Raw genomic sequence first — 19,155 nt, 5'->3', positions numbered from 1 at the left:
GGTCCCGATCCTGGAAAAAATATATGCACATGAGTAACTTTATGCACATGAGTAGTCTTCCTGAGTTGAATGGGACTAATTATGGACATAAAGTTACTTTCATATGTAAGTGTCTGCAGGATACAAAAATGTACATTACTAATCTTAGTTGTCTATATTATAGAGCCCCAGTCCAGTAAGAAGATCTGCTCACATGGATCCCTGCAATTGCATTAAGCCACATTGAAGTCAATGGGGGTCTGCATATTTGCGCAAGGATCTACCCTCAACCATGCCACTCAGCAAAGTCTTTGAATTGCACTGTGACACATAGTGAGGTCTCCTTAGATACTTTAATCACTCTAGCTCTTACACACAAGTATCATATGTGATTTGTTGTTATAAAGTACCTCTACATTTTTTATTAAGTAAATAAATTCTTTCAAGCTCCTGTCCCCAACCATGATTAATAATTACATGCAGAAAAATTCAACTATAGGGGGAAATAATTTTAATATTTTCTCTTTACTGCTTTTTCTTATTTACATTCAGTTAATTTTTTAAAACTAAATCAAATTTTTCTCCAGGATTTAGGATTAAGTCAGTGGCTTACCCAATAATGGAGCCCATTGTATCTTTCAGGAAATTGTTACATCTGGACAAATTGAAATTAAGGAATGGGGTTTTCCCCATCTCCCTATATAGATTATTTTCAAGATGTAGCACTATGCAAGGGGGATTATTTTCTCATAATTAAAACCATAATAACTGAGAAGTGGTTTTTTTAGAAGTTTAATATCAGGGAGGGGATAGTGGTTAAGGTTTGACCCCTGTCATGGTAATGAAGTAAGTGGTGTGAACACATTTAACACTCCCATTACCTAATCCAGGGTGACCATTTTATAACGGAATCCTTACCATTCACTCTAATTTTATCATCTCCATCACTGTCAACTGCTGCCAGGGAAGCCTTAGTCTTGGCATCAGTCAAAGTTCTGATACTTGTGGAGAAATTCTGCAGGAAGAGCCTGTCAAAAAATGAGAGGACAAATCAGTGAAATATGCCCAGAGCAGAACAGACGTAATATGTGTTATTGTTTGTGGACCTCTAACCCTGTGCTCAGTATTGTACAAAACATAGAGGAAAACACCATGCGTGAAAACCTGGCCCTATTGAAGTCAATAGCAAAACTCCCATTAAATTCAGTTGGAACAGGATTTTACATGTCTGCCTGAGAAGTTTACCATGCAATGATAAAAAAATAAGTGAAAGTTAATTACAAATGTGTTTTAGGGGAGGAAGAGGCTATTTGCATCGAAGTATGAAAAGTCCTCAGCTGAAATCCTGGCTCCATTGAATTCAATGGCAAAATTCCCATTGACTTCAGGAGGTCAGGATATCATCCCTGGAAATTTAGACTGATGATATGACCAGTAACAATTTAGCCATCCTAACTTTTATTTCAAAATGAGATTCAGATGATTAGCTTCTTTAAGATTAGGGTTGTAAGAAGTCGATAGCCATTAGAATTTAGAGCACAAAAGCCAAAACCCAGCAGAACTGCTGTTTTTCAATCATTTTAAAAGCCTGTTAATTATCCTCATACAAAATAAATATTTTCAGAGCTATGTAACTGACTTGTCCTTGTGCTCCATGCTTTTTGAACTTCCTATTGTTCTCTTCTTGCAGTGGACACTAGGAAATAAAATAAGCCGGGAACCCAAGTGTTTTTTCTTAAATATTTTTCTTGTGGTTTTCAGCCCAAACACAAATGGAAAAAAGTGAGTAATTACAACCTAGGTTTCAAAAACACAGATCAGAATAAGTCTATTTCTAATCCCATGCTGGAGTGCATTTTGTGATTGTGAAGGCTGAACTTGTTTGTAGTGTTTTGATCCACTTACTTCAGCTCATCTTCCTCAGTTAAGCCACTCCTATCAAGGGCAAGGATTCCAAAGACTTTGGCCAGCTGTTCTTGGACTTGGAGTTCAGACCCACTTTGATGACAAAGGTTTTGTAATCGAAGGAATCTGCGGCTGAGGGAGGTCAGTGAGAGAGGATAGAGAAGAGAGGTTAGAGATTAGGAACCTGAAAAGAGGCCTCAGTTTTTTCCATTTGTTATATTCACCAAATTACAAAGAGGCTGTTTTGCTCCTCAGCACAATGAAGCTCCTCAATAACTCTTTGATTTTCTTAGTCTATTTCAGATGAGCTGAACATTTCAATCATTGATCTCTCTTAAGCCTAGGGAGAAAAGCTAATGACTCTGGGCTCATTCCTGCAGAGATTTACATGTGCAAGTATTTAAGTCACTCATATAAGTAGTTTTCACTGAACTCAGTGGGTGAAATCCTGACCCAATTGAAGTCAATGGGAGTTTTATCACTAACTTCACTGAGGCCAGGATTTCCTCCCTTGTGACTATTTTTCTGATTAAAGTGACTCACATGCATAAGTGTTGGGGGAATTAGGCCCTAGGCTGAGTACAGGATAAAACTCACATATATTCTACCTCCTTGCCTTATTGGGGGGAGAATACAAGTAGAAATGTAGTTTGTAAAACAAATGTGGGGCGATAACCTTGTCATGGACACTAGAAATGGTAAATCATGTTAGGTTATTTCAGGCTATCTGGTTGCCTTTTCTGTTTCTACTGGAACTGAGTGATTGGATGGCAGGGAAAGGGGAATTTGAAAGGCAAAGAGAAAAAGCAGGAGGCTTTTAAAAGGCAGGCATTACTGTGGCAGCTCGGTAGGCCAGCAGCGATTTCAGCATCATTAAGGATACCAGTGAGAGCCACGTCAAAGTTACAGGGAAGAGGCAAACAAAATAAGCTGGCGCTAATACAAACAGTGATGATGGGCAAGTACTATTTTCAAGTACAGGCTGTTGGAGAGCTTAGTGTGAGATATGTCTGCAGCTCCAGCAATGGCCAGCAGAGCCATTGAATGTTGATCTTGGCATATTGGCCTCTACCACTGCCAGATGGGGACATGTCCTTAGATCTGCAGGAGGCAACAGCAACACAGGCCACAGTTTTGCCTAGGGGAGGTGTTCCTCTGAAGCACTGAATGTGGTTCTTCCCTTTAGCAAGTTCTTTCATTTGGCCACGTGTTTTTCATCATAGGTTGTAGTGGATTCTCTCCAGTTGATCCTTCAGGTTGATGATGCCAGCACAAAACCAAACACCCTGTAAAAACTACAGCTTTTGAGGTTCAGTTTGAGATACACAGTTATATCCAAGTAGGTTTTTTTGAATGGGTCAGTGAGAGACCTGGGGGGAAAAACCCACCAACAATAACAAAAACCAAACCCCCAAAACAACAAGCAAAAAGCTCAACTCACCCTGTTGATGGATTTTTCCCAAGCTGAGAGGAGAAGGAGGCAGAAAAATAATAGTGCTCTTCGCTTGATTTTTTGCTTGGTGGAGACCTTGACATATAGGCTTTAGTTTAGACCTGTCAGACCTTTCACAGAAGTCGTAGAACCATGTCAGGGCTCAGATGTCAAAGGGGAGGAGATACTATAGCTGTTAGCTAATCAGATTGATATTTATATCATAGAGGATTGTACATGGTGTTTTAGACAATATGATAAGGTTTAGAGCCGTACGAGGTAAACCCACTCAAGTCACTTGTACCTAATTTTAGCAAAGTAAGTGATTTTTTTGAACTATGGATGAAAAAGGTTTTAACAACTTGATATTGCTTAGGCTACAGTTACTGAAATATATGTCTGCACCGCTAGACTTTGAAGTCTTAGGGCCTGATCCTGCTAACCTTTATGTTCTCCTGTTAGTAGTCCTATTGACTTAAGTGAAACTGCTCACGCGAGTAAAGTTTGTGTGTAAAGCGTATATAGCATTTTTCCTTCTAAAGAATCTCAAAATGCTTTTTAACAAGCTAGATACAGAGTTCAGTTAATCTGTTACTGAAACATGTCATTTTGATTGTAAGTTCTTCGGGGGGAAGAGACTTTGCCTTTTCATTTCTGTAAAGCTCAATGCAAAACCATTGCATCATATACACTTTAAATAATAACAACAATGATAAATGCAACCACTTCTGGGGGTGGTGTGTGTCAGTTGTTTAACGGCACACAGGAATATACAGCAGTTTCAGAAAGGGAGTGAAAATAATTTGATGTTTGGGAAGAGCTGGTAAAATAAAGACTGACAGTTATCTGTTATCCCATGAAGTTGCCCCCTCAACCTCTTTCAAAAATAGCATGAGTCAAAGACAGAGACAGAAACTTCACCTTACATTTATCAGCTTGTGTTGGTTACCTCTGCAGTGCTGTTTACATTTAAAAGAGGAGCTAATTGTATAATTCTAAAACTGTGTTATGTGGCAAACTAAGCATCCTGGAAACAAAGATATGGGGGCTCTGTAGTATCAGTTTAATACTGAATATGTCCTTTCTCAGGCATCTTGTCCTGAACTGGCAGGAGGGATGAACTTGATGAACGAATCAGTCTTCCCTGTCTCTAACTTCCATAATCCTAGTCTTGTCTATTTGCAGCTCCTGTTAACAGTAATCGGAATTACACATGTGCTCAGAGAAGAGCTGGGGTAATGGCAGGTGTTGGTTATCATTCAAGAAGGAACTCACTGTACCACTCCTGTCTGGAATTCACACTACACAGGAGCTGTGAGTACCCCTAGATCTGGCAGCTGAGTTCTAGTCCAGCAATTCTCAACCAGGGGTCCGGGGGCCCCTGGGGGGCTGCGAGCAGGTTTCAGGGGGTCGTCCAAGCAGGATTGGCATTAGATTTGCTGGAGCCCAGGGTGGAAAGTTGAAGCCCCACCATGTGGGGCAGAAGCCCGGGCCCCCGAGTCCCACCTACCGGGACTGAAGCCGAAGCTGGAGCAACTTAGCTTTGCGGGGCCCCTTGTGGTGTGGGACCCCTGGCAATTGCCCTGCTTGCTACCCCCTAAAGCCTGCCCTGGCTTTTAATCTACTGGATATGCAGAAAAACAGTTGTTGTGGCACGGGTGGGCCGTGAAATTTTTATAGTATATTGAGGGGACCTCAGAAAGAAAAAGGTTGAGAACCCCTGTCAACGCTAGAACCTTTGTTGTTATTTAGGAATTGTTATTGGAACTAAAAGCCAAATGTGATGTAAATCTACAAATTTTTTTTGACTCCCATTGCCTTTGTTTGTTTTTTTAAAAAAGAAGTATTTACTAATAAAACTTGTAATGTCATGTTTTGATGAGACAAGGTTGGTGATTAACTCCAGTTGCCCTGTAGGTGGCACCAGAGGCAGTCAAGTCCAACTGTCACACAAACTCTCTGGAGAACATTTGGCCTAAATAAGAGCTGAAGAACCCCAGAACTGCATTTCTAAAATATGCCAAAAGTGTCTAGAAAAAATAAGATGAGAGTAAACAAAATAAAACCATTTTGTATGATTTGGGCAGTACATACGGAACTTAATTTGTGCCGGGGTTTGCCAGGGCTGAGCCCTGGCACCTCTAGGCTTGTTAGTTCATAGCCCCAGCACCTGTGGGTTTGCCATGTCAGTTATGAAAGTAAAAAAATTGCTTGAGCCCCGGCACCGCTTTCATTACAAATTAAGCCCTAAGTAATTCAGCATTGAGAATAGAAAGTGGACTAGAGGATTTAGATTAAAAAGAAAAAAGTCCCCCTAAGTTTACAAAATGACCAGCCAGTCTCCTTTTTTCAAGATACTGAAGATGCTCTAGCAGGTGTACAGGTCAGTCCGAAGGAGATCACTGGAAGCAGGAGGTTGATTTGTTTTAGAAGCCCATTAGTTAGTACCAGCAGTTCTAGTGCCTCCTGGGAGGTCTTCAAAAGTCTTCTATCTGATTAAACAATGTTCTCCCTTCAGAAGGCAGACATTCCTACCCCCTGAATCTGGCCTGGGTTCCCCCATGGATGCTATCAGGGTTGTCATAACCAGCCTGAAAGGGCACGGGAACAGCAATACCTTCAGACTCCTAATAGGAGTAACTGTCTAAGGGTATCTACTGGGCTCCCAAGTGGTAATGTAACTGCCATGGTATGTGGATTATCTCCACTGGGCCTTGATCCAGTTCTTCTGTACCTACAGCAACTCCTCCTTTTCCTGCTACCCAGGGAGTGGTACACCGCGAGAAGAAAATCCTGAGCTGTGGAGTAGCCATTTCCCATTGAAAGTGATGTACAAATAGGCTACCGGTAACCCTAAATTGTTGTTATGCAACCTTTGTGTGCTTGCAAGTAAAATAATTTGGAATTAGAAATACAGAGAGTTTTATAAAATTTGAAACATTAAATTAGTCCCAATTCCACAGGTTCTGCTTATTAAAATGTTTAACATATGTAAACAAGCATGAAAACAGTTCTGTAAGGTCTGTCTCCAGTCAAAGAATTAATAGTCAAACAAGATGTATCTATTTCATTAGCTCATTTCAGGAAATGAATCCAACCCTCTGATACTTCTGCCCCGTCTCTGTTTGTATGAAGAGATCCAGGCCTCTGTGGCGCTGTTACATCAAAACTTTTTCACATGTGCAGGCTGCTGATGCAAAGAAGAAACTGTTCCACTCTGGGTGTGAGTGTGGAATGGATGCTCTCAGAGCCTCTTTCTATTTCTCTTCTTTTCTTCTCCTCAGCTCAACACTTTAGCATTATTTCCCCTCTCTTCTTATTAGAGATGAGCCCCATGCAAAATGCCTCCAAATTTTATGGGTATTGGAGATCCAAACCTGGATCTGACTTTTTCAAACAGCCCCTGGCTGGGATTTTCCAAGGAGCCTGAGGTAGTTGGACACCCAACTCCCACTGAATTTCAAGGGGACTTGGACCCCTAGCTCCTTTACACTCATTCGAAAAGCCTGGCCCCCAAATTGTGGATTGAGAGGAAGGACAGTTCAGTGGACATTAGCCGGAGCCCTGTGTTCAAATCCCTTCTCCACCACAGACTTCCTGTATGACCTTGGGCAAGTCACTTAGTCTCTCTGTGCTTCAGTTCCCCCTCTGTAAACTAGGGATAATAGCACTTCCCTACTTCCCAGAGGTGTTGTGAGGGATTACAGATGAAGGTGCTCAGATAGTATGGTAATAGGGGCCACATAAGTACCTAGGATATGTCTATACTGGAACTGGAGGTGTAATTTCCAGCTCAGGGAGACACACCTGTGATATCTCTGATTGATCCAGTGCAGTAAAAATAGAGTGTAGACCTGGCAGCGGGAGGAGCTGCCCCGAATATGATGCCGTCCAAGACGCTAGGGACATACTCAGAGTAGCTAGCCCCTTCTGCTGCTCTCACCGCTGGAGCTCCGCTTTATTTTAGCATGCTAGTTCAGCCAGAGCTAGTGTGAGTATGCCTCCTCAGGCTGGAATTCACATCTCCAGACTGAAGTATAGATGTGTCTTAAGACAGCTAGATCCTGTACTTTGAGGTGTGTGAAATCCAGATCTGTCATCTCTATCTTGCGGCCCACTTTTGCCTCTTATTTAGTAAAATATAAAGACCATGGTTTTATTTCCTTTATCCTGGAACTCACAGAAAGGTGTCTTAGGCAGTGGTATGGCCTGATTCCAAAGGCTGAGAACAGGCTACCAGTGTGTTATGCAGCATGTGGATTGATCCTTTCTGGTTTTGTGACAGATAAACAATTAAAAATAGACTGAGAAAAGGCACTGCTAAAAATGTATCTAAGTACAGGATGGTGCTATATATTTAATGCATATTCTTTTCAATAATGTTCACTTCTGTGTTCCTCCCAAATGAATAAACATAGGACCTGAACCTGCAGTTTTTACTCAGGCAAAATTCCCATTGAGTTGGAGACACCAGGTCCTTCTTCCTTTCTCCCCAGTTGTCCTTCCAGCAGCAGTCTGCAGTCCAATGAGCCCTGGCTGAGGAAGGCTTGCAGGACTGGGGAACTGTTTTATATTTCAGAAGGAATAAGTTTTATAAGGGAAATGTTGAGTATGTTATTTAAGAAGATAAGAAACATTTTTTGGAAGCTGGTGAGTGGGACAGCTGGTCTAGCAGATAAAGCAGGTCTTTTCTCAGGCACAGTTCCTTTAAGGCCCTGGACCAGATTAATCCCTACAGTGGTGCAGTCATTGGTGCTGAGACAGAGAAGAGGTGGTGGCTTCCACTTCACCTCTGCAGGAGTTGTGGGGCTGGTGCAGTGCCCCACAACAGGTTAGGGCAGCCCTACCTTGTGCTTTTGATACAATAGCTACTATCGACCACTTCAGTGGAGAAGAATAGCAAGAACACAGATCTGCTCTGGTTACTCTACCTAATATTCAATTCTACCCCAACACCGAACTACCCTGGAACTGCATAAGGAGAGAATCACATAGAAAGAGTTCATCTTGTGCTACAGCCCAGCTGTCTAACAACTGTGGGGACTCTGTCTCCTCTGGATTTCCTCTCTCTCTGCTCATAGTTTTCTGGGTTCCCTCTGAGGGCTTAGCCCTACTTCATTTCCCTATCTCATGCACTTCTGTGAGTTCTGAGCAGGAAGTTTAATCCTCACTGGTTGTCAGGCAGAGCCTCTGCAACCTGTTACAATCTAAGAAAATCTCTTTGTAAGGACTTCGGTGGAACTCATACTTCCAGCATTGAAAAGGGCTCGGGAAACAGTTCAGAGGGGAAGGCCCTCTGCTTAGATGCCCTGCCATCCACGTGATTTCCCCAGAGATCTTGGGTCATCACAATTTGAAGAGTGCTGCCTCCTGCGCCCATTAAGGAAATTAAAATCTGTCATGGGCTGAACTGAAACTCACTGAAAGGGGCCGTTTAAGTCTATTTTACTTTATCTTTTATTCATTTCCATTGTGATATGAAAGAGCTTCAGATCTTGCAGTTAGCTTTCTAATGTAGCAATAAGCTATTAGTACATGTTTTGAGTGCACTGCAAGGCATGAAACCTAAGGCTCAGTTATTTTTGCCTCTAATTTCTATTTATTTAGTTGCTGTTGGTACATGCCCAGGTCTTTCTAATGTCAAATTGATAGGTACTTGGGAATATGCAATCTGAGTGCATCATTGTGAGTTGTTAATGCTTCCGTCAATCAGTAATTGTCTATCCATATATTTCAGTGAAATGGTTCTTTTCTATCTATAGAGAGATAGGTAACAGACCTCATGACCTGAATTATTAACATAACTCTGAGAATACCGATCCCAGCGCCAGTCAGTAGAGAAAAAAGCTCTAATTTTGCATAGATCCTGCCTGCACAGTGTCTATGGCTTTTTGGCATTTTGTTTTGATTTCTTACTGATAAAGTGGTGGCATGGCTTCTTAACATTTTTTAAATGTTTAAAATCTGTCACATTGTCAGAAACGACTGTATAACTGCAGCAGATTTTTCTCTTGAAAACAATTACATTGGCAGGAATTTTGACATGGAGTAGGAGCATATACATGAGTGGCCTGATTCACAGAGGTGCTACACACCCCTAATTGCCACTGAATTCAATGAGAGTTGTCGTTGCTCAGTACCCCTGAAATTGAGGTTAGCTCAAGGCCCAAACCTGCATTTCTTGTGTACCCATTGGGAGATTTGGCAGGCAAGGAATGCATTAGCAGGCCCTTGATCTGTGTATGCTGGTGATATATATCTATTATGCTTATGAAAAACAGACATTAATTTGTACTGATTAACAGTAATGCCAATTTTGTGTCTATGGACTGCTAGAGATATGGATGTGCACTTTATCTTTGTCTTCCATAGACAGGCGAATGAATAAAGGTAGAAGGAGCCAAGTAGTCTCTTCACTATTTGCAATATTGCCATCGAGCAATTAACACCAGCAATAATTTAAATCAAAATTTAACATCAAAGCAACTGGGGATAGAATTAGGATTTATATTCAGGATAACTTTGTGTTATGCTTGACTGCCAAGGCATCAGCAAGACTGATTGCCAGGATTCCTCTTCAGCAGTCAGTCTTAACATCTGCCAAAAAGCTCAGTTACGTGCTTGGGTGTAAGTGAGCTGTGCTATGCATTACTTGATCTGCTTGCAATTTATGGACATGCCTGCACCAAAAATTACATACAATTTCCAACATGCTCTGTTTCTGCGGTTTTTCAAAACAGCTGCCAAAAAGAGGTGACAATTATCATCCGATTTCAGCAAGTGTACTTTTGGTCTGGAACCAAGTCATGGCAAAATAAGTAATTAAATGTTGGTGGGGAAATTTTTAACCCACCCCTCTGAAAATATAAAAATGCTCCTCTTCTTGTATTTAACCATAACACTTTATCAATGGACTAAGTAAATAATTGAGACTTAGCAACATCCCACTACATGTGCTGTAAGACATTTATAAAAGGAATGAATAGCTTCAGTCATTTTCAGACATAAGCTAAACTGCTAATATTAAGGCTATACTATTAAGGATACTAATATTAATGTACATCAGTCAGCATTCATTATGATAAATGAAGGAGTTGGGTAATAGCCACTCTATATTAGTGTATTACTGGTGATATTTTTACACTTTGACATTGGATAACAGACTTGAGGAATGATGCTGAGCATTTTTTCATCTGTAGCAAGCACAGCATTTTTACAAAGCAGGAAATGGTTAATATAGCTGTTTTACAGCTGGTGACAGGCACAGAGAGATTAAGTGACATGCTCATGGTTACACAGCAACAACCCACCAACATGTAGCTCGTTCCAGGATCATGGCCTTTGATACTGGCAGAGTTGGGATTAATACCTAAATTTCCTGCTCCCCAATTCCACTAGAATGCAGCTACCGCACATTTTTGTTAATATAAAGATAAAGGAAGATATTTCCTCTTGAGAGAGTTACATTTTAGGCCATTAGCACTTTCTGACAATACAGACGATAGCCTACCACTTGCTTTTTAAATTAACCAGGAATTTATTCCCTGCTATGAGCTATGTGTCAACTCCTCTTACATTTTTTCTCTAAAAGTCTCACAGCTGGGACTGAATATAGATTATTTTTAGATACCTTGTTAGCATCCCTTTAACTCAGGGATCACAGAATTAAGCCGAAAAAAATTCAACCAAATCAGAGCAATTAAACACTAAAAGATATCATATTGTTTAAGATCATCAAAAGTGTGTCTGGGGTGGGTGGGCTGGAAAGTGGGTCTGGGGAACTGGGAAAGGAAGATTTGAGCAGAGAGAATAAAAGACAACAGGTTTTTTTGCAGAATTTTTTAATAATTTTTTTCCTTCTTCCAGCCACAACTTCAACATTGTGAGTGGTCGAAAATCACAAAGTGCCTGCTTTTACACTGAAAACAATGCCACATGACCAAAATACCTGTACATTGCAAGATTTCGTAACAGTCCCATATGTGGAGTTAACATACAGGCATTTTACTAATGCCATGAGACAATATAAAAATGTACAAATATGTGCTGAGTGTGAGGTGCTTGTTGGAGGAGGGAATTTGAAGAGACTGTCCATTGTTGCTTTTGGTCTAATGCTCTTTATGCCTTCACCAGAGCCTGGAATTCTGTTAGAGAAAGAAAACGAGACAAGCAGGGAATAAAACTAGATGAAAGTGATTATTAGAGCCTTTGGAAAGAAAACTGTCCAAAAATCCTAGACAAGGGCCCACCATGTTGTTGTAACAAACTGCTTGAAGCTACTGCTAAATTGAAACACAGGGGGTGTAGCAGCTCTTCACTCCTTAAAACAGATTGTATGCTGAGATGAGGAATGGACCTATAAAATCATATTCTTAGGAAATCCTGAGTTAAAACTGAATTTTATTTAATCCACTGTACCAGGGTTTCCAGCTGGAGTGTGAGTTTATCATGCACACTGAATGTGCTGCAATAGCCAAAATGAAAGAGGGTGCATTAGGACAGGGTTGTCACCTTCAGTCTGAATTTTCTTGCTTTTTTAGCTTCCAAATGAGGCACTGAATGTTAGCAGTGACATAGTTTCAGAGTCAGAAGTGTTATCGCTAAGGAGCTGCCTGAGATCTGTATAAGATGATGTCCTATTTGGGGTTTATAAGTAGAAGCTGCAAGAGCTGCAGCTGAAGCACATTCCTGCTTCTCCTCCCGAACTCCAGCTAAGATTAGCACGTGTGTCTGTTACGGTTATTGCCACCTGTCCTAGTCTGGCCCAGTTTTCAGCAACTTTATCTCCAGTACATGATGCCCTATTTGCTTCCTTGCGAGTTCAAAAAGAAATTGCCCAGCCAGCCCATATCTTTCCTCTTGGGTTTTTTTAAAGTAATTTGGTCTAGTTTCCCATAGAAGTGCTGTCCAGTGAAACTTGCACTGATCAGATTATTCTCTAGCACAAATATCGTCAGACAAACTCTGAATGAGTGCTGGGTGTTTAAATGCATTACAGCAATTGTAGCATCCTTACAAAAAAAAAAAAAAAAAAAAGCACAATCAATCTTTTTACTGTATTACTGAGTATAGGTCGAGTGTTCACCTGTGGTCTGATGCGCAGAGCACCCACAACTGTAATTAAAGTCCATAGGAGCTGCTGGTCCTCAGCACCTCTGAAAAATCAGACCCTTAGAGTCTATGGGCCTAATCTTCCCTCCACTGAAAGCAATGGCAAAGCTCTCATTTACTTCAGTGGGTGCAGGATCAGGCTCCATATAGGGCCTAATTCTGCTGTCATGGATACTAGTGACACTAGGCGTAAATTGATTGAAATCAGTGAAGCTACGCTTGTGTAAAACCTGTTTCAGAGGGAAATTGGGCCCTATTACTCCACCTAATTATTAGTGCTGTAAATTTACTTTCAGCCTGAAAATACATATTTGAAGAAACCAAAACTTACTGAAGACCACATTGAAAAACTTACCATCCACTCCGATTTTGCCATCACCGTCAGTGTCACCTGCAGCCATGAAAGCCTTGGTCTCAGCAGCAGTTAGAGCTCTGGCAGTTGAGGAGAAATTCTGCAGGAACAGCCTGAAATAAAACAGAGACATTACTAAGTGTTATTTGTATTGTGGAAGTGCTTAGAGCCCAAAGTCAGGATGTGGCCCCATCTTTCTGGGTTCCATACACAGAGTTCTGTGACACACTGTTCTCTGAGATGACTTTGGTAGTTCAGGATTTCTGTCTTTCTCACCTAATTCAACAGCCTAAACCCCACAAATGAATAAGGTCTAATCTTAACATATGTGGAAATTCCTAAACTTATTTCACAAGCTGATGTTAAGACCACATTCAGAGACAGCCAAGATGTTGGCATTTCTTTAAAAGCAGCAGCAGATCACAGGACGCAGAAAACATCCAGAAGCCTACGTTTTCTAACAAGTAACAGCAGCTAAGCTATACTTACTGAAGCTCATCTTCCTCAATGAAGCCGCTCTTGTCCTGGTCAAGGATTCCAAAAATTTTCTTTACCTGGTCAGTAGACTTGCCTTTTAGACCGACCTTGGAGAAGAAAGACTTGTAGTTGAAAGAGTCAGCAGCTGGAAGAAACAAAAACCTATTGTTTAAAACCTTTTCTCTTGAGGTTATTACTGTTGTACATATTTCTAAGGTACCCATCCCCATAATATCTGGGTGCCAGGCTCAGTGCTCCAATTCAGCTCCTGCTGCTTTTGTTCCTCGGTGCAGCACACTAGACACAATCTAAATGGAGCTTCCCCTTCTAACAACTGTAGGCCTATGGTTGGATATCCTGTGGCCAAATTCATGTTTCCTGTTAGAATGGACATTCTGCAAAGCCCCTGAAACTTATTTCAGTCTACCTCACAGGCAATTACAATAAACATTTAGAGTATGTGTGACTGACATAAAGCCTTTCGGCCAAACTCTGAAGCCTTTACTCCAGCTTCACTCAGTCATTACACAGGCAAAGGCTTCAGGAGAAAAACAATTTAATCAGGGTCTTCAACTGTCTCACGGAATATACATAAATGTGGGCATAATCCTGCAAGGCAGGACCTCAATGAATGAATACTTAAGGACAGATCCTCAACTGGTGTAAAATTGGCAGAGTGCAATAGAAATCAGTGGAGCTACACCAAATTTATACCATCTGAGGATGTCGCCCTTTAACTCAGTTTGCTGCTGCACATTTAAGGGAATGGTACCCATAAAATAACCTGTTGTAGGTCTTTTTGAATTCAGGAGGCTACCTTGTAATGCAGCTACAAAGAGATCTTAAAGGGAAGGGATCTACAGAGAAAATGATAGCCATATCATATTAAAATGTAAAAATAATGTCTCCTCATTGCAGAGGGACCGTTCCTTACCCTGGCAGCTGGTAAGAGCAGCTTCAATATCTTTAGCAGAAAGGATATCAGTCATAGCCATTGCTGAACTGTAAAATAAATGTGAGGTATTTAGTCATTAAAATAACTTCTCCATCTCTTTCACGCAAAGGCTCTGTTTGAAGTTGCTGGTGTGACAATGTCTGATAAAGGATATATTATTCATCTAATTGTAAATGGAGCATACAGTAACAGATGTCTGCAGCAGGTGCTTCCACTTGAAGCTGAGGAATGAGTGAGGAATTCCACATGACAGGGTGTAGGGCCGGAGTAAGATATGATGTCTGGGGAGCATGGGAAGAGAGCAAGTCAAAGGTGTCTAGCACCCCAAAAGTGTGACTTCTGCGAGGATTTCCCAGGAAGTAGATTATTACTCATTTAAAAGGTATTATATAAACAGTCAAAATGTATCAACAGAGTACATAAAACAGAGGGCCATTTTTATCCCTGGTAAAGTTCTTGGAGCTATTTTGCCTAGAATATTTTAAAATCAAATCATGATTATCAGTAAATGGGCTGATATTTTTAAAAATTGAAAAAAAAATTATAAGATGAATATTTAGTCTATTTATTCTAATTTAATGTTAAAGGAATCTAAATGCACAGGAACAAATACAACCCGCGCCTAGCTCCACTGAGGTAAATTGAATTACATCAGAGATGAATTTGGCTTCTTGCATTTATGTTTCTATAGAAGACTAACTCTCATGGTAGCTGTCTAGACAACTGTTCTTCTTAAACAAGTTGGGCTGCCTTGTCTCGGCACAGAGTAGAATGAGCTGGATTTTTACCCAGATGCCTTCATTTTGGTAAATTGATGTGCTGAGAGTAAACCTTTGAAGACTGGAGGAGGGAAGCCAGTTTCTTCTGAAACATCAACTTTTAACAAAGATCCCCTTCTTCCCACTGAAGCAAAGATGACTCCAGAGGCTCTTTCTGACAAAGCTGTGTGTTGATTACCACAAAGTTGCTGAGGCCCTAAATCCCAGTCTATTCTGTTCATGGGAATGTAATTTAATATTAATACAGTTGCACTGCTATAGTATTCTCCATTGAAGATTTCAAAGTATATCACAATTATTAATGAGTTAAGATTCACAACATTTCTGTGAGGTAGGTACGTATTACTTATGGATGGGGAACTGAGGCACAGAGAAGTGACTTTCTGAGGGTCACAGAGATGTCTGTGGCAGAGCCAGGACTAGAATCAAGATCTCCCAAGCCCATCCCAGTGCTTTTCCGATAAAATATCTTTCCCATATAAAATACTTGTAGAAAAATTAAATATGTTTCCCCTTTTATTTTCCTTTCTGGGCACATGGATATGAGGGAAGATGGGGTGGCTAACCATTTATGACCTATGTGCCCTGTTAATCAGATCTACATAAGTTGTAAACTTGCTCAGGCAATCAGTTGTCTACATCAATCCAAACTGATTTCTGAGAGAGGAAATAAACAGTTAATCATGTAGGTCTGGCTAGTCCTTGCTTGCAGGTACTTCAGAAGGTGCAAAGAAACAATAGGGCAAATTCCACACTGGTCTCAATGGGTGCATCTCCAATTAAGTTTCTCCACTGGCGTTTCTTCCGCTTATGCTAGCAGTGAATTTATCTCAATGACTTCTTGTGAATACTTGCTACCATTGCTCTCAGCACTCAGGGTAATAGGGAGTTATGCCAATCACCCACTTCTCACTGCTGATGGTAGAAAAAAGGAAGGGGAAAAGTTAAAGGGGGGAAAAAAGTTGGAGCATGCCGTCATTTCTGAGAGGTGCACCATACTGCCATTTCCCTCCCACTAGTCTGATCACTGATTTCATTCTACTCTAGATTGTAAAGGTATGTCAGACTGCAAGGATTATAAGATTTTGTTTTGTTTTTTAATTGCCTAGGTTCTTTCAGTTTATGAAGCTTTTTCTTTTTCCAAAAGCAGAGGTTCTAATGGTCTTACCTTTGTGGTCTTCTTGACTGGACAAGGAGGCAATCTAGTTGGAAGGAAAGCACTTGCTGTGTGTCTCCAGCAGAGCTGAGCTTGCTTATATATACTTTAAGTTGTATACCATATACAGATTTTAGATTTCAGCGTCATGAAGGGGGAATGGTGTCAAATGAACTTGCCTAACTAATCATCTTACACTATTTTTATCTCAAGAGAATACATATGATATTTGCAAACGAAATAAGATAAGTGGTGAGATATGTGGAAAGGAGTGTGTTGTATTAAATTTCTTCTGATTTAAGCAGAAAATATCAACTTCTTCATATGATCTAGGCCACAAACAAACAATCTAATACATTTGATCCCAGTACTCAGATGAACTGAAGCTGGACCGAATCTTGATGAGATGCATTAGATAAACATTTTATTGTGATAACTTCTTATGTTATTTGTAGACAAGGCTTGGGGTAAAGGAAAAAAAGGAAATTGAAGTTTACTCATGTATGGAATATTGCCATACTGAAATTTTGGGTAGCATACAGTTTAAGAAGAATAATAGTCATATTCTCACAAAGATTTTGGGGCTGTTGTCACTTTAAAAACAGTGACTGTGATGCTGGAATAGGTAAAATAATATTATGCCAGTCCATCTGAACAGCAAAAAGCATCTATTTCTGTAATGGTTGAGGAATTTGGTTTGTTCCTAATCAGAACCTGAGAATTCTTTAAAGTTAGGAAGCAGTACCCATGTTTAGCTGTGTTATGTCCAAGTGATAGGAAGGGCTTGATCTACTTAGCTGTCTCTGAGATGAAAGCTCCTTAGCTTCAGCTTGAGGGATCTTTGCATTTATAATAAAAAAGAGGGGAAATTTTCCAAAGCATTACTGCAGAGGACACTATGAAAGGGATGTCTTTACAATTTTTAAGCTGTTTTCAGATCTCTTTTAGGTATCTAATCCTCTTATTTATTTTTTCCCCATTGCTGTTTTCCTGAGTTGCTCTGTGCTATGGTACACTTTTCAAAAATTTAAATAACCGAGAAACTATTGAATTGTCTGAATTTTCTTTCATGAGATGTAATGTACAAATACTGTAGTGCCTAGGTTTAGTTGATTTCTTTCAGAAACTGTTAATTTCTGCTAGAAAAATTACCCCCCATTTTTTTTCAAATCAGAAAATGGCCCACATTGTGCCAGCAACTGATATGAAATCAGGGGAGAGTCCTGCATAAAAATGGATGGCATGATATTGGCTAATGAAACTAAGTTAAGGAGAAAGGCAAAATCTGCTAAAACTCTGGGATGGCATGAGTATAAATGAGAATTTGAACCATGGGTGTCTATGTCAGAGGATGCTTTCAATTTTTGAAGCAATAGCATCTCATCTTGCTCAGAGCTAATTCCACATACGTTAACCCCTCACCCCCATTCTTCTATTTAAAAATGGCATTGATTACTATTATTTGTTTTAGTGCCTGTGGCCCATAACCATTAGTCTGCGCTTAAGTGTGTGAATCACTTGAGGACACAAATGTGTTTTTGTTTTCCAATGAGTTGTAGCCAGATGATTCCTTTTGCTTGCTGTAATTTTAAGGACAGATCCTGAATCAAATGATTTACAGCCCCAGACAGTTGAACTGTGGTCAGACTCTGGCAAATTTTGGAGCCTGGTTTGCACTGAAGTTGGAGGCAGCAGAGATCCAAAACACGTGCAGTGGCTGGCAGGATGAAATGCACAGAGATCATGTAACACTATTTACAGCCAGCCTTCAACAGCCATTTTAGCAGCAAGTGCTACTTTAGAGACTGCAAAACACATCTGTCTGTCTGGCTGATTTTATTTTTTTTCATCAAAGCCTGTTAATAGCCTTCCAGCAGCCACCCAATTTAGCAGGGGGAGGGAGACCTGTGTCGCATTAGGAAACAGCGGGAAGTAAGGAAAGGATGATCCTCTTCAGACAGACAGATTCCTTCTTAGGGACAGTTTAGACCAAGGGACCTGCACCATTTCAATCCTCTTACATCTGTTTGCCTGCTATAGGATTTCTTGTTTAATGCATGAAGCAGCAATGGTATAAATACTGTTCTCTTTCCATTTTAGGCCTCCAGTCTTGATTATGATTTTAACTTGGCTAGTGCCAAATTACCTTCTCCCCCCCAGGTCGAAAGGCCACATTTTAAACTAGAGGACATTAAGTTGCTGTCCTTGGGAAATCAGGATCTGTGGGGCCATCAAAATCCTCCCCTCTGTCCCCCTCCCCATTCTCCCACCTCTGTGTAGTGTGCTGTGCTAGCTGCATAATATAGTTCTGTTGTCCCCCTTCACTCCAGAGGTGGCTGCATTTCACTGGTGCAGTGATTCCTGTATGTTGTAGTTAGGCAAATACTGCAAACATGTTTTTTGTGACTATACACTCTAATTTTCAATTAATTTGCTTAGGCCTCCCTTGCATCTCTTTTGTGTTTCATTTCCATACATGTTCATGAAAAGTGAATTTCAAAGTCCTTATGTGGGGATTTTTTCTAAAGCTGTATTTTATAGATGTACATATGAAAAGCCGACAGACCCCGGTTGTCGATGGGCAGGATAAAACCTTGGACCTCTGGAACTAAATGCATGAGTCTCTACTACATGAGCTAAAAGCCACATGCTATTAGTTAAGGCTGTAGCAGACTCATTAACCTCTAAATGGTGTAGGAGCCACTAGAGGGGGACAGAGCACCCACCCAGCAGGCATGGGTTATACATACAGCTTTTAACACTGGATTGAAAATGTCTGTGCACTCACCAAATCAGAGAATAGAAATCATACCATTTGACTTACTTCACCAACCATATACAACCAATACTATTTGAATAGTGAAAACAAAATACTTTGTTTATTCATTCAGCTTGTAAAACATTTTGGGATCCTACAAGACAAAACTGATCCCAGTGGCCTAATGGATAAGGCATTGGCCTCCTAAGCCAGAGGCTGTGGGTTCACTTCCATCCCATCTGTGGTGAAGA

General features: G+C 40.5%; 2 protein-coding genes across 2 annotated transcripts; both read right to left on the bottom strand.

Moving 5' to 3' along the window:
* Nucleotides 1-856: 856 nt before the first annotated feature.
* Nucleotides 857-3,420, bottom strand: LOC112112515 (parvalbumin beta-like). Its single transcript, XM_026650769.1, is given in 5 exon segments — nucleotides 857-1,007; nucleotides 1,885-1,957; nucleotides 1,960-2,016; nucleotides 2,720-2,820; nucleotides 3,326-3,420. Coding segments are annotated over 5 exon segments (477 nt in total).
* Nucleotides 3,421-11,140: 7,720 nt separating this feature from the next.
* LOC112112518 (parvalbumin beta) lies at nucleotides 11,141-16,232 on the bottom strand. Its single transcript, XM_024208460.2, has 5 exons — nucleotides 16,159-16,232; nucleotides 14,191-14,258; nucleotides 13,269-13,401; nucleotides 12,783-12,892; nucleotides 11,141-11,460 (listed from the first exon to the last, which is right to left on the bottom strand). Exons 2-5 carry the CDS (start codon nucleotides 14,249-14,251, stop codon nucleotides 11,435-11,437), a joined length of 330 nt encoding a protein of 109 aa, XP_024064228.1. The 5' UTR covers nucleotides 14,252-14,258; nucleotides 16,159-16,232; the 3' UTR covers nucleotides 11,141-11,434.
* Between the last annotated feature and the right edge of the window lie 2,923 nt (nucleotides 16,233-19,155).

This window comes from Terrapene carolina, unplaced genomic scaffold (genome assembly GCF_002925995.2).
Source record: "Terrapene carolina triunguis isolate 2854851 unplaced genomic scaffold, T_m_triunguis-2.0 Scaffold93, whole genome shotgun sequence".
Lineage (NCBI taxonomy): Eukaryota > Metazoa > Chordata > Testudines > Emydidae > Terrapene > Terrapene triunguis.
Note: the sequence above shows the minus strand (reverse complement) of the source record. Positions and strands in the feature narration are given on the sequence as shown.